Here is a 23645-nt window from a genome sequence, read left to right as displayed (position 1 = left end):
AAAGATTTCCGTAGAGTGTGTCAGTGTTTTTATGAAAATAACCATTTCTATATGCAAGATCATGACTGTCATTGATTTATCTAAAAACTGGAAACTGACAGTTTTCTACACTTATTGATTGTATTACTGCTGTGCATGTGTACATAATACACATTTTCAACAACTGAACAGAATTCTGGTGATCTGACACTTACTTTAGAGAGGCAGATTTTGCCGTTATGGCACTCTGGGCCAGGGTGGTGGGAGCGCCCCATTTTAAATACACAACTTGCATTTTATTTCTTAAAAATCCCTTCTTTCCTTTCTACATGTCTCAGATATTTGTCTTCATTCTGCTTCTTCTGTTACTGAATTGCATCTTTCCAATTTCCTCATTTGAAAAGTACAGACCAGTTATAGAAACAAAGAAGTATTAAAGCTTGAAAAGGTCATATTACCTCAACATGTTGTTAAGAAGTGAAGCTAAGATATAGTTGAAAAAAAAGAATTTTTAATGCAAGTAATTTCTCTGACAATAAACCATTATTTTGGCAAGAAACAATTTCCAGAAGCTTGAAAATTAATAGACACATTATAAATTCAGTGACATTTATTTTATTCTGAATCCTGCTTTCTGACAAAATGGTAATCTGTTAGATTACCAGACTGCCTACATTCTGCCTTTCATTGCTTGCAACATTTTAGACATAGCAAACCAGTGCTTTCTTTTTTAAGTTTTTAATTTTTTTCCCAAAAAATATCTTGTAAGGTAAGATTTAACACTCACCAAATAACCCAAGAGTTCTTCTTGACTAGTGAATTCTTCAGGATCTGCTGTAAATTCTTTCTGTTTAACATAAAAAGAAAGAGGTCCTTAGATCTATTATATGCAGCACATACAAACAAACAATCATAATTATGGTTACTCTACAATTCAAATTGTTTGTGCTGTTATGAAATGTGCACATAGGTTTCCATAACAAAGTAGGAGAAAATGTTGTTAATAGTAACTTCGTAGCTAATTTGTTTGGAATAATATTGAGTAAGCAAACACCATTGCCAATCATATATTAATTATTCCCCCAACTATTTGGAAACTGGAGTAACCCATTAACAGAAAAAATATTCACCTGAGCTTCCTGGTTTTCTTCCTCTGATTGTTTATGAGTCTCACACCTTAAAAGAGAATAAATAGAACATTCAGTTAGCTGATCCAGCAAAAATGTGCAGCCATCCAATAACTGATAATCAGTTTAAATTCCTGATACACTACTACTACAGTAGTTCTGATACACTCTGAAAAAAGGTCACATATTTCCTCAGAGAAATCCCAGTCGTCCCAGATCATCATAAAAATAAAAAGCTGAGCTCTTATCCATTTCCTATTCTTCATGTTTTCACAAACTGGTTCTGATTCAGAACTGTTAGTTATCCGAAAGGCAGTAAGTAAACACAAAGATTCATAAACCTGGACTTGAATCTGGTTTCAATTAATTGTTTTCCATAATAGTTGTTCCACAGAGAGGCAGTTCTGAAAAAATGTACTTCAGGAACATGAAAACTTCTTCTTTAACAGTAAACAAGCAAAAGGTGTTAGCCCTACATGTCTGGGAGAGATATTACTGGTTTAAAGTTAGAACACATTCCAAGGGAACGTTATTAAGAAAAAAACAGCTAAATCATTGGAACAAAAGTCTTGTGTTTGGGTTGATGCCTGTATATCCCTCACTGAATGCCCTCCTTTGGCTCCTGGTGCTGCACAAAGATGACCAATGCTGGAGATGTCCTCCTCACACAAAGGCTGACAGTTACTCAACTCACAACTCTGTTACTAATAAGATGCTCACAATTAGCAAGCATAATTTCACCATTTTAGAACATGGCTGCTCCTTTGAAACACTTATTGTTCCTCCACAAAATCATTTGTAAAGAAGAAACCTCAACTGTTTCAACTATTACTGATTGTTTTTCCCTTCAAAAATCAGTTAATATACCACTTTAACTATTTGACATGAACCTGTAACAGAGGCAGTTATAAACCATGAGGAAACGTTCTTTTGGAGCATTTGAGCAGCACCTTAAGTATACCTTAAGGATAATAGTTAAATACAAAAGCCAGCTGCACGCAGAGCAAAGTCTCAAGCCACTTTACATACACCAGGTTTTCTGTCGATTACAGAAGTTTACAGCTGAGCACAATTTCAGAAGACATGGATTTTATTATGCAAATCCAATAGACAATTGTCACGCACAACATTTTCCTTTAAGTTAATTTAAATGGGTTTGAAGATGGTGATTTTTTTCTTTTACCATTCTGAGTTGTTGCCTTTGCTGCTTTCAATAGCATTATTAGGTTCAGCTTTTTCATCTGGTTTTCTCTGTTCTTTCTGCCTTTCTTCACTCTCATCCTGAACATTATTTTCATCTAAAACAATAAAAAAGTATATTAAGTAATGCTTTTCCAGTGTTTTAATTTTAAAAATATTCTAAACAAAGAATATTTCTAAAGACAACATCAATAAAAAGTAAAGGTGGCAGTAAGGTATCTTATGAAGAAGTAAAGTAAAAATTGAACCTAAAAAAACAGTAGAAGTAGAATGTTTTCTTCACAAACACTGGGATTATTCCTTCCTTTGCCACAGACTCCAAGGCCATCCACACAACTGTGCAAATTCACCTTTATAACTCAGCTGTGGAAGCCATGAACAGGCACATATAGTAGTAAATAACTCATACACCAGTGAAAGTTAAAAAAAATAAAATAAATAATTTTTCCTCTTACCTTGCATAGGGTCTGTCAGTTTCCCCTCTTGATTATCTGTTTTTTCTGCATTACTAAGGGGTGCATCAACATGCTGAACTTTAGCTTTTGAAGGGCTGTCCTCTGCACTGAGAGCTAAACAAACATGTATGAAATGTAGCACAATGGACATTATCTTGATAGAGGGTGGTTCTCCTACTACACTTCAATTTCACCTAGCTCTGTTTCTATGCAACAGTACTTACAAATACTAAGAACAATTTTATAAGCATTATTATGTGACACCATATTAAATACAAATTACAAATTAGCAACAAAGTTTAAAGTATTAACCAGGCTTTTTTATAGCCTAGTTATAATTACATGCTTGCATTTCCTAAAATATGCAAATACTATAAATGTAGTAAAATGCCACAAAGTCACATGCAAAATAAGACACATTAACCAACAGGTTACAGTAATGAAATCCAATTTGTATAGGACTCAACTTATTTAAAACCACTTTTTAGATTCAAAATGGCTATTTTTTTTCTCTTCAGAGTACAACACTGCTAATCAAGATAATCTCATTACTTCTATTGAGCTATTTTAAGGTGCTATTTACATGCTAATATACATCAAAATTAAGTACATTAGTTTTAATTCAAATCTCTATTTTTCAGGCAATGTGAATCATAGAAAAGTTTAGCCATTTCCTCAAGTGGCATTCAGTCATATTGTCTGTCCACCTGGACAACACTGTAATACAATGAGTTTTAAAACATTAAACTGAGTGGGGAGATCTCACATCACATTCCTACAATTTTGTGAGTATCAATGGCTAGTAAAACAGAAAATTCTTCTTTCAGAGATAAGAGCTTTAAGAATTATGTGTGGATTTCTGTACTGCAAATTAACTACTAGCACAGAGCCCCAGTCTGCTCCTTTTGTCCAGTTCAGCAAAATGCTGGTATCTGGCACTGCAGACTACCCTGGTCTGATTTATATCAAAGGAGGAACAAATTAGTAATGGACAATTTGCACCCCTCTGAGCACACTTACTTTCTTGCCATTTCCTTCTCATTGTAGTAACACCTGTAACAACCTAAAAATAAAACCCATTTATGTTAGTTATTTTGTGGATAAAATTATTTCATAGATATTTCATTAGCATTAATATGACTAGTAGTGTAAAACACGTGTGTGTAAATCCCTTAATGGATATTCAAAAAGTCAATAAGTTAGTTACCTGAATATTTATTTACCATAAATTAATTTCTTCTAGAACTTGGGAAAAAAATAAAATTAAACAGCTGGTTTCAGAAGATATAGCAGTAAAATGAAACCAGGTTACACACACTTTGCTTAAAAGTTCCTTACATTAGGAATGGATTGCTATAGATGTAATAAACTACCTAGAAAAACAAACAAAAAGTTCTAAAAAATATAGATGGAAGTAAATATTTCCATATCCATGAACATAAATCTCAAGTAAAATAAACAGTCTCAAGTCAAATGAAAACGTTGCTGCCAACAGTCAGTTACTTTTCTTTTTAAGGAGAGGTTAAAAATGAAGGACAGACAGAATGGATTTGATAATCTGAAATCTCTCCCTTCTACAGCATTTTTTCTTGACTTGATCTTCCAATACTTGTTCTTTATCAGAAATGGGAGGATCGGAGCAGGTTCTAATCCTTGAACTTAAGTGTTACAGTATCACACAGAAAGAAAAACAAGTCTCTTTTCAGATGGGCAGGACACCACCAGCTTTAATATAGAAACCTTGGGAGCTCCATCCTTCCAAATGCACATTATGTAGCATTAGTTAGGGATCCTGTCAAGAAACACTGCTTAACAAGCAGGATGCTGACAGAAATTGAAGTTGATGGAGAAAACAAATTTAACGTGTACCACAAAGAACTGTGAGCACCTCAATAAACTTGCCATGAAGTTGGTGGTGAGGTGCACCTCAAGAAGAAACTTCATCAATATCCTGTCCACATAAAAGTATTATAAATCCTACTGCAGTGTAAGTATCAACAAAGAGCAATATGAAGTTATCTCCACATGATTCTAAGGGTGCAGCTCACTAAGAATTTATCGTGCTTCTGTGATCCCACAGCACTGCTGATTATCTCATGTCAACTTGTAAATTCCCACACTTCCATCTGTACTATCAGAACTTTTACCTGGCTTCCCTGAGAATTGCCACAAGTGTTTACAAAGCAGAAACTATGCAGAAAAGTTATAAAAGCAGTTTCCTAGCAACAAAGAACAACTTATTTTACACACACACAGTTTTGAGAATTCATTAAATATCAGTATATATATTTTGCATTATTTGTGCACTGAGATAGAGAAATTTTGTCCAGAATAACCCTGGAAGAATTACTAAAATGACAAAAAGAACCTGAAAAAAGGTTTAAAAAGCAAGACTTTCTTACCTTCCAAAGCATATCTGCCCGCCATAACGGAAATTACATTTTTTTATTTTATTAAATATAAATCTTCTGGAATTCTTAAGTGAAATGTACCTGTATTTGTTTTCTTCCTTCTTTCTTCTCAATTGTTAATCCAATTTGCCTAACTCTTTTGTTTAGTTCAGAGCCTTTACCCTTAACTTCATCAGATTGTGCTATCTCTGGATAATGTTGTCTCTAGAAAATAAATGCATGTCCTTAAGTCACACAACTCCTTTCAGATCTAACACAGCTAATAATCATGGGAGATAAATCAACTTCTACAAATACATAGCAGAAATTATTAAAATGTTTATGCACAGAATAATTTAGGGAATTAAGCCAAATCTTCAGCTCAAAACAGGGTTGACAATGAATGCTGTACAGGTTGCTCCGGGCTTTGCCTGGATCTAAAACCTCTGGAGAGAGAGATTTCCCCTTTTCTCCAGACAACCTGCTCCAATGCTTGACTGCCCTCACAGCAAACAATTCACAGAATTCACAGAATGACTAGGTAAGAGACCTTAAAGATCATCAAGTCCAACACATGCCCTAACACCTCACCTAAACCATGGCACCAACTGCCACATCAGTCTTTTTTTAAACACATCCAGGGATAGTGACTCCACCGGCCATTCCAGAACTTTGTCACCATTTGTGTGAAAAACTTTGTCCTAATATCCAACCTATCTCAACTCTTGACACAGCTTGAGATTGTGACCTCTCATTCTGTCAGTTGCTGCCTGGAGAAAAAGACCAAACCCCACCTGACTACATCTACCCTTCAGGGGGTTGTAGAGAGTGATAAGGTCACCTCTGAGTCTCCTTTTCTCAGGCTAAACACCCCCAGCTCCCTCAGTCGATCCTCACAGGGTTTGTGTTCCAAGCCCCTCACCAGCCTCGTTGCCTCCTCTGGATGCGCTCAAGTGTCTCAGTGTCCTTCCCAAACTGAGGGGCCAGAACTGGGCACAGCACTCAAGGTGGGGCCTCACCAGTGCCGAGTACAGGGGGAGAATGACCTCCCTGCTCCTGCTGGCCACACCATTCCTGATCCAGGCCAGGAGCCGCTGGCCTTCTTGGCCACCAGGGCACACTGCTGGCTCGTGCTCAGCCGGCTGTCACCAGCACCCCCAGGTCCCTTTCTGCCTGGGCACTGTCCAGGCACACCGTCCCCAGCCTATAACGCTGCAGGGGGTTATTGTGGCCAAAATGCAGGACTTGGCACTTGGACTTATTAAACTCCATCTTATTGGATTCCACCCATCCATCCAACTGCTCCAGGTGTCTCTGCAAAGCCCTCCTAACCTCAAACAGATTGACACACACTCCCAGCTTAGTGTCATCTTCAAATTTACTAATGAAAGGCTCAATCCCCTCATCCATGCCATCAATAAAGATATTAAACAGAACTGGTCCCAGCATAGAACCCTGAGGGACACCTTCTATATGTCATGTATGAAAATCCCCTGCTTGAATTTGTGTTCCTGCCAAGAAGCACCAAAAAGTGTCTGGTTCTGCCTTTTTAATAACCTTCTCTGAGGTACTGGAGGGTTACTGTTAGATCCCTCTGACACTTTTTCTTCTCCAGCCAGAAAAAAACCCAACTACCTTAATTTCTCTTCATAGTACAAGTGTGCTTCAGCTGCCTGACTATATTAGCAGCTCTCCACTGGACTAGCTCAATTTCATAAATAACCTCCTTTCTGCAATAGTACAAAACTGAATACAATACCCTGGATACAGCCTAGCAAGGATCAAGAACAGGGGAATAATCACTTCCTTTGATCTCCCTTGTTAGTAGAGCTCAGCTTGCTGCTAGCCTTCACTGACACCAAGCTACACTACTTATCTTGAGTTTGTTATCCACCAGGACCCCCAGGCTCCTTTTTCAGCAGAGCTAATTCCAGTCATTTAGTCTCCTGACTTTTTCGCCACTAAGGGTAATCCAGCTCAGGTGCACAACTTAAAAGTTATCCTTCATGAATTATTATATTTTTATATCATTTAAAAATTTAGCAGAGATGCAGTTAACAAGTGTAAGATTCAGAATTGCAGGAAACAGTTCCAAGTAAGCAGAAATGCAATAGCTGAGAACATCAAAACTCAGCATGTACATCTGAATTAATGACCAGAAACAGTATGGTGTTTATGAAGGACATCACTGCAGATTCATAGCAGCACACCCAACATTAGGCCTAAAGCTGCCCCAAAATACTATGTGAACTCAGCTGTCTGTAACTTTAAGATGTGTTGAACCTAATACCAATTTTCAGAGACTTTTACAGAAAATATCAAAATACTTTTCAGAATATTGCTTTCTCAGTTTTGTTAAAGCCCATCCTAAGTCAATATACTCAAGTAAACTTTCAGAGACTGGAGAGCCTCATTTGTCTAAACATATTGAAAATGATAATGTGTTTGAATGTTTGTGAGCTGACATGAACCTCAAGAGCTTTGTCATAAAACAAGCAACAGAACAGACATGTCTTGTCCAGTCTCAAAACAGAAGAGGAGTTGGGTTTTCCCCGCACTGATTCCAAGTCACAGTATTTAATAATCTAATATGTATCACATTATCTAACATATATAATTTATAAACTCATTCCTTTTAAAGCATCTGAAAGATGGACTAGTTTCTTCATTGCTACTGTTCTTTTAAATTATACAAAAATCAGTCAAATATCTATTTCTAGTCCATTTTAGCTATAGATTTCATTATTTGTTGACCAAAACAGAATAAACTAAACTCAGTGTCAAGCAATGGACAGACATACACATTACTGATGAGAATTTTAAGTCTATTCATAACAGTTGCACAATTGCAATACCAAGATTTTCACAGAAGCTTATGTAAAACCTAAAATTTGATCTTTTTTTAAAATCAAAATATGACTAAAAAATTATCCCCTTTAATCATTACATTAAAACAAACAAAAATCCAAAAAAAACCAACTTACCAAGTATGCCAGTCTGTGCTTGGAACCACAAACATGCATGAACATGTTACTCAGTCCTGTTTTACAGTAGCATAGTTGACATTCATAGAGAAAAGGAACGTTGTCTTTTGTTCGGTATTCTATTATGTAATTAAGTCCTGTATTGAAAAAAAACCCAAACAACTTAGGAAATTTTATGTTTGCTGGAACAAATCATCAGTGCTGGTTGCAAAAGAACTGATCTTAAAGCACTGACATATAAAGAAAAGATTACTACTGCATGTCAAATACATCAGTGAAGACTTTTAGAACCATCAGATTTTTATCATTTGGGTCTGTAGACTTTTTGAACACCAAAGGTATAAAATTTATATTTTTAGGATATCTTATGCTTACCATATAGGACTCAACAATTTTTTAATCCTAAATCCTAAAAATTAATAGCAACAATTATTTTTTAAACTAATTAGAAGGGAATGTATTTTAATATATGTCCTTAGTTGTTTTTTCTGTCAACTCCTATCTCCCCTCCCCATAGTACTTAATAATCTAATATGCATCACATTATCTAATATGTATCACTTATAAATACATTCCTTTTAAAGCATTTGAAAGATGGAATAGTTTCTTCATTGCTATTGGTCTTTTACATTATACAAAAATTAAATTAAATTAATTTAATTGAAATTGGGTAGTTAAATTGCAAAGCACCACACTAACCTTCAAAGTTAAAATTCATTTCTGTTCTATCACTTTAGTTTGTTTCTAGAGACTATTGTCAACATGAGGTATCTAACCAATTATGTTCCAGGCCAAAGCAAAGGATTTTATCACTATGAACTGTCACTTCCATACCATTCTATTGGGTACTCAGTGCAACCATAAAAAGACTTTGTTAGACATTACCTAATTTTACATTTTAAAAAACGGACCCGTACTCTTCAAAGGTAAATATCCCAAAACCAAACAATTACAGAATTAAAAGCTCTCACCAAGTGCAGGTTCTGTATCTTTACATGTATTAAGCTGGTCTTCCAATGTCTGTCCATGAAACTTCTCTGGCTCAAGTGGCACTGTAAGAAATTCACATACAAGTGAATCCCTGCTCATACGCATCACAAATTAAGTCAGTTATTATAAACCCTTATGCCCCACAATCTTATTTCCACTATTTTTAAAGCATTTGGGTTGCAAAAATTAAGTATTATCACAAAATATTATTGCAGATTGAAAGTACAATGATCAGAAATGAATTCCCAATGACCTGCTAAAATCTAGAAACCACTTGTAATGTTGTACCTCAAAATTTTCTGTTTCTTCCATTTTAAAATTTTTTTTCAGGAAGGCATGGGGAGAGACATTAAACATTCTTACCAAAATCAGGAAGTTTCCCAGGTGTTTTCACTTTCTTCCCTACACAACTTTCTGTTTTAACTAAAAAAAAAAAAAGAAGAAACCAAAAGTTAAGAATCTGAAAGAAGTGGAAATAAAATTGTTAGTACAATTGAAAGAACAATTTAGTAAAATAACTGACTACTTTAGGGGAAAACTCTTTGAGCTTTTGCTGATATGACAAAATGAAACTATATTTGGTTTTGAATGTGCTAAGAGATTTTTTTTCACAGATGATTTTGATTTGGAAGAGACCCACAAGGATCATTGACTCCTGTACAAATCCCTGCTCATACATGGTCCCATGTCACAAATTAAGTCAGTCATTATAAAACATTATGCCCCCCCAATCTTATTTCCTCTCTTTTTGAAGCATTTAAGTTGTACAAATCAAGTATTATCAGAAAATATTATTGCAGACTGAAAATACAATGAACAAAAATGAATTCCCAATGACCTGCTAGGATCTGGATATTACTTGTAATATTATACCTCAAAAATGTTTATTTCTTCCATTTTGGTTTTTTTTGGGGTGGGGGGAGGGAGGTGTGGGGGAAACATTAAACATTCTTACCAAAATCGGGAAGTTTCACAGGTGTTTTCAGTTTCTTCCCTAAGCAACTTTCTGTTTTAACTAAAAAAAAAAAAAAAAAAAAAGAGAGAAAATTAAAAATCCCACAGAAGTGGAAATAAAATTGTTAGTATAAAAATAATTTGGTAAAATAACTGACTAACTACTTGAAAAAAACTCTTTGAGCTTCTGTTGACATGAGAAAACAAAGCGATGTTTAACTTAAGTTTTGAACGTGCTAAGAGATTTTTTTCACAGATTCATTGACTGTTCTGAGTTGGAAGGGACCCACAAGGATCATCGAGTCCTGTACAAGGACTGAACCCATGAACTCATGACCCTGTTGTCATCAGCACCACACTCCAAAGGATGGACAAAAAACATTCACACCAAACAACAACAAAGTTATTGCATGTCAGGCAATTCAATGAAGCAGGCAGAGAGGAAGATCAATGAAGTTCAATGTCTCTAAATATTTGAGGGCATCCAGGAATTTCAGGACATTTATTTCAGCAGCATACAGCTGCTAAATATTTCTTCACTTACATTTCCACTACAGTCCAAACAAAAATTCTCAGATCAGGTAGGTCCAATGACTATGTCTGACTTGAACAACAACTTTCAAACCAAATTCTAGGAGCAATGAACTGTAGAAAACCGAAAAGACATTTTGGTGCATCATGAAACCAAATTAGGAGGACAATTGTGAGTGTAGTTAGACCTTCACTCCTTCTGGAACTAGACCAGTTCATCAAGACCCAGAGGAGGTTTAACAATTTATTAAACCTATTAAAAGTATTAAAAATATCTTAAATAGCTGAAGCAAGTAACCCCTTTTCAAAAACAAGTAAAAAGTATATACATTATTTCTACATGCTTTAAAAAGCATAGGTTTTTAGATTATATTTTAAATTTTGAAGGTCTCTCATGTCTTGAATTCTTCAGGGTTTCTCAAAAATTTAATGTAGGTGATTTTTAGTATTCTAGCTAGTGTTTGTTAATCAACTTCGCATATCTCTTGCTCACATTGATTAGGTAGTTATTAAAAAACACAGGACAGGTCTTAAAGCACAGGTCTTGAGAAAGTATTTTTCTCATTGTTTCATAAAAACCTACATTGGGGCAGGGAGAAAAATGTGGGTACAGAACACAGCAGGAAGCAAAAAAAATCTTGCACTTACGCATGCCATGAGTTTTCAATGCTTCTTCAACCTAAATTACCAAGTCATCAACGAAAAAAGAAGGCACTTAAGACTCAAAAAATAATAATTAAAAGCTTTTATTATATATGTTAGATTAATACCAACAGCATAGACTATCTCAGGTGAATAAGTACATGAAAATTTAAAAATAAAAACATCCGTTTTTCTTCTGGAAATTGTCTATGATTTAAGTAATTCCATTCTCCCTTTATTAACAGCCATGTAGTCTAATGTACTGTATTTACTAGACATAAAGATGTAACATTTTCTGATAGGATGATTGTACAAAACCACGTTCTATTTTATCATTGTAGAGAAGACAGTAAATTAGCAAAACTAGTTAAATATCTGAAATTGTATGTTTCACCACCACACCAAAACTATATTTCAAATCCCATAATCTATTGCTAAATAAATTGGTAAAATCTGACAAAAGGTACATTCAAAAACTGATCTTACCGTCCTGTGTTTTGCTCCAAGGAAATGAGTCTGCAAGTTTAATGCAGAAGAACACCAGATTTTGCAAATCTAGGTTAAAGAGAAGTATTTCTAGCATTGCACACACACCAAGAGAAATAACATACTACTGATACCAAAACAGATCTACTACCAAATTGTTGGGATAGCTTAAGTTCTAAAAAGTACTACTACTTCAAATACAAACTAGAGCAGCCTCCTAAAATTGAATTCTATAAGGCTCCAAGACCACCAAAACACAGTGGAATGAACCAGGTTCTCCACACCACATAAGAATTTCAGATGCTGCAGAACTCTGCAGCTATCTCATAACACTTTCTGTGTGGGCATGTGTCCCATATCACAAATTAAGTCAGTTTTTATAAAACATAATATGTTTTAAGTGAAGACAGATCCAAGACCTTCCTCACACACTCTGGAGGAAGGGTGAGCCACAGGCATGGCATAATTGTGACAAGCCATGACACCGGCCTGAGGTGAGCCAGTTCTCAGTGCTGCATCCACACTAACACACTTACTCTGATCAGTTCAGGGCCTGCCTCGCCCCCTTTGGAAAACTTCCCTATCACAGCTGGTTTATGCCTGGGCCAGTTTGGAACGGGAGCAGACTAGGTTTAAATTCATGTGAATGAACAGCAGCAGCCCAAATTTTCTTCTCTTCTAAAAATCCCAGGATGCTTTAAAAAAACAGCAGTAAACCTGACAACCAAGGAAATCAAGATTTTTTGTCTGAACAGGAGCTACGCTTAGTCATCCACTTTTAAAAATAATGCATTTATTTAGAAACATATTATTATTCACTATAATAATAATCTTAACACACATCTAAGTCAAACATGACAAAGACACCAAAATAAGTTCAGCTCCAGTGCTATTTATCAAGCTTGCTCAAGAGAAAAAATGAACTTTCACACTTGGTTTAGTACAACTTTGTAAGTGAATACTTACATTGCAGTAAAAGGGGTTTATTTGCTTCTTTATTTCACTTTCAGGGTCCATATTCAGTCTTTAGATAATAAAAAATTCTAGGAAAAATACAGAAAGATTGCAAGCTGTTGTTTAAGTTCCACAAAATTATTTACATTTTTGTTCCGCCTATATGAGGGTTGGGCACATTCCAGCTTTATTTTGTGCCTCGCCTTGAGTTATATTCAACCTTTGAATGTCCAGACTAATGATCCTATTTTCAACTCGCGAGCAAAACTACAGCATGGAAAGAAACAATTGTTCTCCGCGAGCTTCCCTCGGGAAACATTAACGTCACTAGAAGATTACGCAGAACAAAAACTAATGAAACAAAAACTAATCCGGACCATTTCAAGCTCCCCCCTTCTTTCCTGGGACAGGACTGCGCGCAGGGGCTGGGACAGCTGACACACACACGGGGCACAGCCAGCACGCAGCGCCTGGGAACAGGAGGCACACGGCGGGCTTCGGGAAGAAGGACACGTCCCACCCGGCCCGCGGCGGCCAGGGGACGGGGGAGGAAGAAAAGAAGGGAGGGAGGGAGGGAGGGAAAGGAGCGAAGGAAGGGAAGCAGGGAGGCCCCGAAGCTCCAAACCGCCCGCCAAGAGCGGCGCCAGGCGGGAGAGAGCCCTTCCCGGCACTCCAGCCCCGCCGAGGAGGACGCAGACACTGCTCCCGCCGGGCCGCCGCCGCACGCAACTCACCCCGGCGGGCGGGCAGCGTCCAGAGCCCGGAGGAGCCGAGGGCGCTCCCCGCTGCCGCACCGCCGCCTGCCACCGACTCACGGGCGGGACGGAGCTGCGCCACGGCGGGCGCGGGGAGGCACGGGAGGGCGGCGGGAGCCCGGCCGGGCCGGGCACGGCACCGGCGGTACCGCGGGCGGGGACGGGAACGGGAACGGGAACGGGAACGGAACGGGGCGGCCGCAGCCACCCCCGGCCCTTCCCGCAGCCGCCGCTGGGGGCGCTGGCGCGCAGGCGCGCGGGGCCGCCGGGCGCTGTCGGAGGTAAAGCCCGAGCTGGGTCCGCGGCCGCCGCACCGGGGCGGGGATTCCCCATCCCGCTCCGCTCCAGGGCCCCGGGACCGGGATGGGCACGCCGCGCTAGGGACGTGCGTCCCGGGAACTCCGCCCGCGCCCGGTGCAGGCGGGGCTGCCCACCCCCGTCCTGGCGGCCGCTGGGTGTTCGCACGCCGCTCCCCACAACACACACACACACACACACATACATACATATAAACACACACAGAGACACACGCGCGTCTCTCCGCGGCCGCCTCCCCGCAGCGCCGCCGCACCTGCAGGCCCGGGCCGGGTGGCACGGCGGTGTCCCCGCGGGAGAGGCCGGCGCCGCGCCGCCCGTGCTGCGGCGGGCGGGAATCCAGCGCGGGGTTTGCGGGGAGCTGGAGGGAGCGGTGGCGGCGGCCTGCGGGCGGGGAGGTGAGGGAGGCGGGGAACGAGGGAGGGAGGGAGCCGAGAGGCGCTTTGTTACGGGGAGCCAGCGGGGCCGCAGGGTGGGGTTGTCCCCGCCGCCGGCGCTGGTCCCCGCGGGCGCTGGGTGACAGCGGCCGCCCGCCCGCCGAGCCCCCCCGCCGCCGCCGCCGCCGCTGATGCGCCCGCACCGCGCCGCAGCCCCCGCGCCCGCCCGACGGGGAGCGGCCGCCTTTGTGGAGCCGGGACCTGCTCTGCTTTCTCCTTCAAGCAGAAGAGGAGCTAGCGAGGAGATTGCAAAACCCCCCCAAGCTCGAGTTAATGTTTGAGAAGTTCGGGTGCGGGCGAGTCTGGTAGGATTCCTATATTATGCCTATTTTTGGTGGATTTCAGGCAGTCATTCGGAATAACAACCTGCGTCCATTACCTTGCTTGCGGGAAGTGCTTTGGATGTCCTCCATAGGTAGCGGGATGACCCCCTTAAAATCCATCTGTGTATATCTATTGTGTGATATGATCCAGAGATATATATACACATATATATAAATACATTTCCAGGTATAGCTATATAAAATCTGACAGGAGAAATTTCGGTAAAGTACTGTGAATTTTACTAGTAGATGAGCTTGTTTGTTTGCTGGATGATCCACGATAACTGTTCATTTGTATTAAAGCATGGGGGGAAAGCACCCAAGGAGGTGGGATTTTAAAAAATCTGATTAAAGCACATTTCCTGTATAGATCTCATTCATATTTGCAATGTGCTCTTGATTACCTAGTGATTTCAAGTTTCAAGGTAGGCAGGGTCAGGCCTGGCACACCGATGGAAGCTTGGTGAGGAAAACCAAGGAAACATTTGAGGAACAAGAACACTGTTTACTGCTGCTTCTGTCATTCAAACAAAATATAAACCCGTTGTGACTAGTTTGGGTCATTGCATTTCCATGTCTTTCTTTCCTCCTCGAGCACTGGATAAAAAGGACAGAATTATAATTGATTTCCAATGTTGTTAATTACTGGCTATGTTTAGAGCTTCACCTGGAATTTAAGTTAGAGACATAAATTTTATTTTTATCAATCTTTGAATATTTCTGGTAGTAATTCTGTTGGCACTGGTCAGTGAACTTCATTTTCACCCCGTAAGCGACCACAGTTTGCTAATAAACTCTTTCCTTTGGGTTTGGTTAATGTAACCTTTTTAACATTTGGGATAAGTCTTTGACCGTAACTTTCTCTCTGCATTTTCTTGTGCCTAAAAAAAACATTTCATGGACTAAAAATGCTCATACATGCCAACTTAAACCTATTTTTTTTTTCCCTTTTACTGGGCTTCTATGCAATTGAGTGGAGCTTGGGTGTCTGTTTAGATGTGTGCAAGCAAAATAATGCATGTGTGTGAAATATTTATGATCATATGTGCATTTCCTGACTTGTATAATTCTTTTTTCAAGCTATTCTTCCAGCAGATCACATCACATGCCTTATAGTCTTTAAAAGAAGAATGCTGCACAACATTTCACAGTAGAGATGAGGAACTGAGAGATACTTCTCTTATCTTGAAGCTATAGAGGTTTGTGTGAGAGGACAAATACTTAGGACACTGTTTGTTTTAAGGTTGTGAATTGAGTCATGCCAGGAGAAGATATTTAGGATAAAATGCTTTCTTACTGCTTGTGTCTTGGAGCCTAGGCACCTGTAAGAGTGGGAGAAGCTTTCCAGTCTTTGTTTCTTAGAATTTACTCACCAACTGTCCTCATGTGCCCACACAAATCAATCCAGTTTACGGGATGAGCTATGCACAGTAAACTGCTTTGATTTCAGCACAGATTCCTGCTAAATTATATCCCAGGCATATGTCCTGCAAGGACTGTTTAGCCTCAAAATGGAAATTCTGGGCTTGTGAGTCCTTTCTCATATTCTGCAGAGGAGCCAGTGGGCTGCAAGAAGGTGAATAATATGCATAAAGAAAAAAGAGGTGAATATAAATACATGGTGGTGTTCTGATTCAACTTCCCTGTATTCTAACTTCTCCTGCCATCTCAGGATGGCACCTTTCTTGACACCTTGGGCTTTAATACATTGAAGAAAGTAGGTTAAGCATGTAAGAGCTTGAGAAGAGTCTTCCAAAACTCTTTTCTTCTATGTATTAAACTGCCCACACAAGTTCTTGAGTTCCTTTATGCATCCTAGATCATAATCCTGGCTTCTTCACAGGAAGGACACAAATAAAATGTGTATGTTTAGGAAACAAATACTAGGAATGTTATTAGTGCAAGGAAAGACCAATATATTCTTCTCAGAGTAGGACTTATATTTCCATTCTTTAATGTTTAGTATTTGAACTTAACTTACAACTGGGGATCTCAGAAGCTACAACAGTAAAAATAACAGAAGTAAATGATAGTGTGGTATGAAAGTGATACTTAAATTTGCTCTATCTATGAAAGATGAGCTTTTATTCTAGTTCATAATTTGTTAATATATGAGAAGTCATATTTATAAATGTTTTAGATATTTACTAACATCAGCTGCTCTTGGCCAGTCTGTAGAGCTAGATATGTAGCATCTGGAATCCAGAAGTCCTAGTAATGTTTAACTTTTTGAATGTAGTCTCCAAACTTCTGAAAATCCAGAAGTTTATTTATTTTCTAAATAAAGGGATTTTCTAAAAATAAACATGTAATGATTTTTTTTGTCTGAGATTCTCTCACCTTTTCAAAACTAGAAGTAAGATTTACATGTATCAGTAGAAGGTAGAATCAGTCCTTTCTGATCGCATGGAGTAATCCTGGTTTTTCAGGGTCAAAAGCTACTGGGCTTCACAACTTCCAGTGGGACTGCTTTTCATCCCATTTCTTGGTGGAATTGAGATTAAGATATAGAACCAATATTTAGTCCCAAGAATTTCATTTCAGCATCTCTCTAAAGCAACTTAATGGTTTGGAATAGTGCAACAAGTATGTAAGTAAAATAGATTAGTAGATACATTCTATTCCATTCCAGATCTCTTTTATTTTGTGTGTTTGTAGAGTGGCTTCATGAAGCGAATTTGCCAGTTTTCAGTATCTTTGCTAGGATGTCAATTTTGTTACTACCTTTTCTTTTTTTTTCCTAGTTTGTTTTATTTAAGGAACTCCTGAAGCAGCTGTACACTTCTATTAGGCCTAGACATTGTAATAACTGGTATGCATTAAAGCAGTTTCTTTGCTTACACCTAGTTTGTGCTGTCAGTTTATAGCTGTTTAAGAATTCGTGTCACCAATATGGGGGGGGTGACTTAAGTTTTCACAGACCAAAAAAAAAAAAAAACCGAACTTGATACAGTGTGACTGAGTAAATATTGAACCAAGAAACTGTTTTCCTTAAATGCAGCCGCCCAACTCTCTTCCTTCTTCCTCCTTTTGCTTTAATGTAAGATAAACTAGCTCTTCTATTACCAGTAGCACTATTACATTTTGTTTTGCTATGGACCTTTCCCTTAGTCCCCTTGGTCCTGTCTGCTGCAAAAACTTCAGCTCTCCCATGTCCTTGTGACACCAGGATTTGGTAAGAGAGAGCAGAACTGTGACTATGCAGGACCCACACAGGTGACTGGAAATAACCCACTTAAGCACTGACAGAAGGTGCAAACCAAGTGCTTGCTCCTTTTTCAGTAGGGGTACAACTTAGCTACTTACTTGACCTAGACTGTTACTTATTTCTACTTACTAACTTCGCTTCAGTTTTGCTATTCCAGGCTTTTTTCCACTATGTCCCCTGTTCTTTGACTCCTTTATTTTGCTAGCATCATTGTTTAACCCCAGCCAGTAACCAAGTATTGTGCAGCTGCTTGCTCACCCCTTGGCCCCAGTGGGGTGGGGAGGAGAATCAGAAAAAAAAGTAAATCTTGTGGATTGAGATAAGAACAGCTTAATAATTGAAACAAAATTTACTAACAATAATAATTGTTGTAGTGGAAAAGACAAAGTAGTGGGGGGGAGAGAGAGAGAGGAAGAAAACTCAAGAGAAACAAATGATGCACAATATGATTGCTCATCACCTGCAGGTCTCGGCCAACTCCCTTCTCATTTATACACTGAACATGACATTTCATGGTATGGAACATCCCTTTGGCCAGTTTGGATCAGCTGTCTTGGCTGTGCTCCTTCATAGCTGCTTGTGCACCTGCTCTCTGGCAGAGCATGGGGAACTGAAAATCCTTGACTTGGAATAAGCACCACTGAGCATCAACTAAAACATCCATGTGTTATCAGCATTATTCTCTCTAAATCCAAAATACAGCACTGTACCAGCCTCCAGGAAGAAAATGAACTCTGTCCCCGCTGAAACCAGGACAGCTGGGCTTTGTCATATTTTATGGGCTACTCAAGAGAGCCACTGTTTTAATATCAGGCTTGGGCTTTCATTTCGATATTAGCTTGTCTGTTAGCTTTCTTTATAAATATAAGTAGTTACCTTTACTGAAAGAGATGGGAATAACTGTAAGTACTAAGATGTTTGGAGGAAAGGAACTACAAGGATGGCACAAAGAAAGCCCTAGTGCAGTGGAGTTAATCAAAAATATATTGAGAAGAGGAAACCAGATGGTGCTATCTAATGCATCGTCAAGGAATGTTATAAGAAAAGTAGTAGAAACAATAGGCAAAAGACCAGAAAATTCATTTTGGGAGAGTCCTAGACTGTTAGGAATATGAACCAGTTATCTTACAAATGTATAATTTGGTTTAATGACTAAAAATAAAAGAAATGAGAGCTGGGGCTGCATTTTTGCCCACAATCTAAAAGTAATTTGGACTGCACAGTTACAGCAGAAAGGAAGGGGGGGGAAAGTATGAAAAGATAGAAGAAGCAAAAGGATATTTTGTTTCACAGTCATATATTGTTAACTGAAGGCAACACTGCTTTTGTTTTTCAAATGGCCACTAATTCCCTGTTATCAGCTACCTTTTTCCAACTGACTACATAAGTGCTGGACTTGAGAAGAGAGGTGGTTGTTGACATGGTGTAAGTGTATAGCAGTGGCTGTGTTAAAGCCAGAACTCTTTTTAGCCTGGTTGTTGACTCCTGAGTGACCAACAGCACAAGTGCAAGGAAGTGCCACACATGCAGAGCCAGCAGTCAAGGGCGAAGGACCTGTACCTTCCACGTGGTTTGTTTCTGTTTTTATTTCTTGTCTCCTTGCAACTCTTGCTGCTTCTCAATATTGTAATACAGGTCAGGATCCTGCTGCCTACTGGGTATCATTCGGGGGGGATGGAGCGTGGGGGAGTACAAAGCTGACAGGTCTTTAAAAAGACAACTTCTTACTATCTTTGCTGATACAAATGAGCTTTCAAATATTGGAGAGAGATGGGGAAATTAATTATACGCAATCAGCAAGGACAGAAGAGGGTATTTTTTAAATCAAAGGAAACCCAAACATGCTGAAGGTGGCTTTAGACATAAATGTGAAGCTAGCGAAGGCTGGGGTTTGGAATTTGTTCCTGACTTCAGTGCTTGGAAAACTTTCTGGAAGTGAAAAAGTGCAATGAACAGGAAAACATGATATTAAAAGCAAGATACTAAGTAAATACTGACTATTTTGTATCCAGATAAATTGTAACAAAGACAACCATTCATTGTAGTCTACTTCTGTCACTCTGTATCCACTAAAGAGGCAACACAAACCAGCATGTAATTCTGTTTTATCTTACCTGATCGTTTCATTATGTGGTCTAGAACTATTCACAAGCTATTCTAGAAAATAAAATTAATCAGAAGCTATGCTTAGTAGTTGTTTTTTTTTTTTTTTTTGCTGAAAGACAGTTTCCCCATATTGCAACCAGTTCTAATTTGTGTTTGGTTTTCTTTTTTCTTTTTTTCTTTCATCACTGTTTTCATAGGAATTTTGGCTTCTTGGAGAAACAGGAGAAAATGCAAAACGAAATAATAAAGCCTGCTAAATACTTCTCAGAAGTGGAGAAGAGTGTGCTGCTTGCATTAGTTGAAAAATACAAATATGTGCTTGAATGTAAAAAAAGTGATGCAAGAACTATTGCTCTGAAACAGCGCACCTGGCAAGCACTAGCTCATGAATATAATTCACAGCCCAGTGTATCACTGCGAGACTTCAAACAGTTAAAGAAATGCTGGGAAAATATCAAGGCACGGACAAAAAAGATAATGGCACATGAAAGACGGGAGAAGGTAAAAAGAAGTATTAGTCCACTTATAAATACTCACATCGTAGGGAAAGAGAAGATTGGAAGCATAATGCCTGAGCAAATGTACTTTTTGCAGAGCCCACCAGAAGAAGACTCTGAATATCAGCCTGATGCTTCTAGTCAAGGTATAAATGTTGCTGTAATGATGCAAGTAGTGTTTTGTATGTGATTTTGCCAGTGATTCTTTTTCAAATCTCTCCACTTAGCTATGACTGCTGGATATAGAATAGTAATTTCAGAGCTATGATATTACAAGGCTGTGTGTATTTCCTTAGGCCTTCAGGAGTTAAACGGGTGTGAGGTTTTTACAGATTTTTTTTCATCCGTTTTCATCAGCAGACATATCTGCTGCTTTGTGGCAAGCATCACAGTTGCTATCATGCTGGTTTCCAAAGAATAGTCCCAAGGATATCTTTATCATTTTTAAAGTATCATTTTGGTGGTTAAAAAAAAAAAAAAAAGAAAGCTACCAGCAGCAAATTGATACACAATTGCCTGCTGCAAGAGTTCCCTGTGGTCTTTCCTCCTTTGTTTTCAAGGACTAAAAAGAGTATGTGGAGCCATATTTCACACTGCAGTCCACACTGGAGAATCGCCTTTCTGAAAAAGTTCACCACTACATTCTTCTTTGTTTGGCAAGCATACCCAGAAGGAATAATTCAATACCAGGAGGGAGGGTGGCTGCAACAGTTTATTGCAAATTTTATTATGGCGGGATCTCACACAGAAGATTGTCCTTGTTCAAAAGACAACAGCAGCTACATTGTTAGATAACATTCTTAGAATGCCTCTTTCATAATTCTATTTACCATAATTAGTCATTTTGTTTTGGATAGAAATGTATTTTGAGACCCTCATTTGCAGTGGTAACTGTTCTGTTCCCTGCGTGAGAAGAATTGGCAGAGCCTTCTCAGTTAGAATAATGTTAGAATAATGTGATTTTTTTCCTAAAAAATTTCACTACTGTATTTACAACATCTGCAGCAGAAATAGGGAAAGAATAAGTGTTCTTCCTACTATTCCCTCAGTCATTTGATATTCATGTTGACACAGCTTCACCTGACACTCAGATCTTTCATAAAATATTGCAAGTCACATAGGATTTAGCTTAAGTGGCTGCATTAAGGTTTAGCTCCAGGCTCAGCCACCTAAATTTAGGTGTCCACTTACAAGTGTCTGCATTCAGTTTAGTCTTCTGAATTCCCACTATAGCCTTGCAGGTCTTTCAACAGAGCCCCAAGCGGTCTTGTTCAGCCCATTATACCCTTAGTATTCTGCAGCAGAACTGCATTATGTAGTGGCTCCTGTGCTTTGCTACTGGAGCACAAGTTTCATATGCACATGTAAGTCACTTATATTATCACATTTCTGTTTCTTGAAGGAAGGGAAGAGAATAATGTAACACTTTTTCTTCTTTTGTTTGCAGAGTCATTTGTTGTGTCAAACAGAGAACTTTGTGATGAAGACAAAGAGCTGGTACATTTTCCAGTATGCGAAGGTACCTCCCAGCCTGAGCCTTCATGTTCTGATGTCAGAATAGCAGCAGATAAGAACTACAGAAGTAAAGCATCTCAGGAAAGTGCTCTGAAAAAGATGCATGAGGAAGAACATCATCAGCAAATGTCAATTTTGCAACTCCAGTTAATCCAAATGAATGAAGTTCATGTGGCAAAGATACAGCAAATAGAAAGAGAGTGTGAGATGGCTGAAGAAGAACACAGGATAAAAATGGAAGTTCTAAATAAAAAGAAAATGTATTGGGAGAGAAAACTGCAGACCATTACAAAAGAATGGCCTGTATCATCCTATAACAGACCCTTTCCTAATTCACCTTAGAACATAGAAGGGCAGCGAGTCAGTCTGGTTTAGCACATTTATGAGTAACACGCACTGGAAAGAGGGTTTTCTACTGTGAATGTACAGTGACAGGATAGGTGCCTGGCTGATAGTGAACACACTATGACTCTTAATGTTTAGGGAAACAGTGGTATAGTTCACCAAGAGGAAAACTCTATTGTTTGTTTGTAGGTAGTTCTGATTTGTTTAACTCACAGACATGCACAGTGTTCTACAATGTGAACATATTTTCTCCTCTCAGAACACCCTTGATCCTTGTGAAGTTTAAGGTACTCTTACATTGGTAAGAGTAAGGTATTCTTACATTGGGAGTTGTTAAGAAAACTTAACAGCTTTAAACATTGGGCTGTAGTGTTTGTTTGGATTTCTATCTCTTCCTATCTACCATTTCCCAAATGAAGGCAAGGGTTGGAGTTGCTCTCTGCTATTGAGACAAAAGGTGATAGGCAGCTATTAGCTGGATCGTTATGCTGAAGCTTAGGGAAAATAAACTAGTTAATACAGTCCATAACTTATTCTTCATAGAAGATGTGAAAATGAAGGACGTAGCAAGAAGGACACTGTAGTGACAGCCCTCTCCTTCTGAAGAACAGTAATGTTTATTTTCCAGCTGTCTGGCTGACTGAGAGGATGGTTGTGGAATGGCCCTCCAGTTGTTTGAGCCTTGACACTCGAGAAGTCAAAAAAAGGCAACTTCTTCCTCAAAAGCCACTGTGCTTGTTCTTTAATTTTCAGGCCCATCTTGTATTGAAATAGAGTATCCAAACAGGAGGGTCAAATGCTGCTGCCAGCACTGTGTGCTGTTCACCTGAAGTCATTCTGAGGGGAAGAGCTTTTTAAGAATTCATAAAGCTCTCAAAATGCAGTGAGCCAGCCAGTCCATTGGCAAAGTCTCCCTCTTGCAATATGCAATACTTGATGGTGTAGCAACTAACTTGATTATTTCTCCTTAGCTAGAAGAAAAGACTAAGACTTACCCTCTTTTCCTTCTCATAGGGTGGGAAGCAGTTCAAGGGAATCATTCCTGTCTTGAAGCATTGTTCTGTTTTGGTTTTTTTTTGTTCTGTCCTGTGCATTATGGTGGTGTGTTTCTTGCCTTTGCTGTCAGTGAGGGGTGATGGACATGATTTATATGAAGGCATTCACATGAAAGTCCCCACAGAGTTTGGATGTCCAGAATGGTAGATAGTAGGAAAGCACAAATAAAGATAGATAATCTTTACCCTGGCAATCATTTATTCTAGTGGGGCAAGAGTTAAGAAAATGTGAAATGCAGAACCCTGCAAGGATTTATGAGAACTTCTGGTGTGTGAAAACCTGTTTTACAGGAAGGTGTACAACTGTCATTTGAAGCAGTGAGAAAAATGAACAAAACCATAAATTTTCATTGAAAAATCAGAGTATCACATTCAATAAAGTATTTTCAGATCATTA

The 23645-nt window shown here is 38.9% G+C and overlaps 2 protein-coding genes across 11 annotated transcripts in view; one reads left to right on the top strand and one right to left on the bottom strand.

The window, feature by feature from the left end:
• Nucleotides 1–14156, bottom strand: part of LOC100228270 (uncharacterized) — a 20364-nt gene extending 6208 nt beyond the window's left edge. For 2 of the 6 annotated variants that reach the window (XM_072924442.1, XM_072924445.1), the window contains exons 1-14: nt 13427–13576; nt 12705–12781; nt 11739–11807; nt 11259–11289; nt 10081–10140; nt 9489–9548; nt 9107–9187; nt 8136–8272; nt 5254–5376; nt 3782–3824; nt 2762–2875; nt 2290–2404; nt 1110–1155; nt 767–826 (exon numbers count right to left, since the gene is read on the bottom strand). In XM_072924442.1, coding sequence (XP_072780543.1) covers nt 767–826; nt 1110–1155; nt 2290–2404; nt 2762–2875; nt 3782–3824; nt 5254–5376; nt 8136–8272; nt 9107–9187; nt 9489–9548; nt 10081–10140; nt 11259–11289; nt 11739–11807; nt 12705–12755 — 990 coding nt within the window. In that variant the 5' untranslated portion in view covers nt 12756–12781; nt 13427–13576. Of the gene's footprint in view, nt 1–766; nt 827–1109; nt 1156–2289; nt 2405–2761; nt 2876–3781; nt 3825–5253; nt 5377–8135; nt 8273–9106; nt 9188–9488; nt 9549–10080; nt 10141–11258; nt 11290–11738; nt 11808–12704; nt 12782–13317; nt 13578–14018 lie in introns of those variants that run through there. The other 4 variants (XM_072924443.1, XM_012571881.5, XM_072924444.1 and 1 more) reach the window with 4 other exon arrangements.
• On the top strand, nt 13602–23645 carry MSANTD3 (Myb/SANT DNA binding domain containing 3). Of its 5 annotated transcripts, XM_072924448.1 has the most exons (4): nt 14192–14504; nt 15603–15721; nt 20034–20479; nt 21781–23645. In XM_072924448.1, the coding sequence occupies exons 3-4, from the start codon at nt 20065–20067 to the stop codon at nt 22188–22190; spliced, it is 825 nt and encodes a 274-aa protein (XP_072780549.1). In that variant the 5' UTR covers nt 14192–14504; nt 15603–15721; nt 20034–20064; the 3' UTR covers nt 22191–23645. The 5 variants fall into 5 exon arrangements, with proteins under 5 accessions (XP_072780548.1, XP_072780550.1, XP_072780549.1 ...); XM_072924447.1 differs by lacking the exons at nt 14192–14504; nt 15603–15721 and adding an exon at nt 13602–13728; XM_072924449.1 differs by lacking the exons at nt 14192–14504; nt 15603–15721 and adding an exon at nt 14033–14160.

This window comes from Taeniopygia guttata, chromosome 2, assembly GCF_048771995.1.
Source record: "Taeniopygia guttata chromosome 2, bTaeGut7.mat, whole genome shotgun sequence".
Lineage (NCBI taxonomy): Eukaryota > Metazoa > Chordata > Aves > Passeriformes > Estrildidae > Taeniopygia > Taeniopygia guttata.
This window is presented reverse-complemented; position numbering and strand designations above follow the sequence as displayed.

Excerpts from the sequence above, each read along its gene's own strand:
- MSANTD3 (XM_030265848.4), top strand. The coding sequence starts at position 14,473 with ATGTTTGAGAAGTTCGGGTGCGGGCGAGTCTG. Across the intron at positions 14,505-20,033 it reads TTCGGGTGCGGGCGAGTCTG|GAATTTTGGCTTCTTGGAGA; the intron begins GTAGGATTCCTA and ends CTGTTTTCATAG. Across the intron at positions 20,480-21,780 it reads GCCTGATGCTTCTAGTCAAG|AGTCATTTGTTGTGTCAAAC; the intron begins GTATAAATGTTG and ends TTTTGTTTGCAG.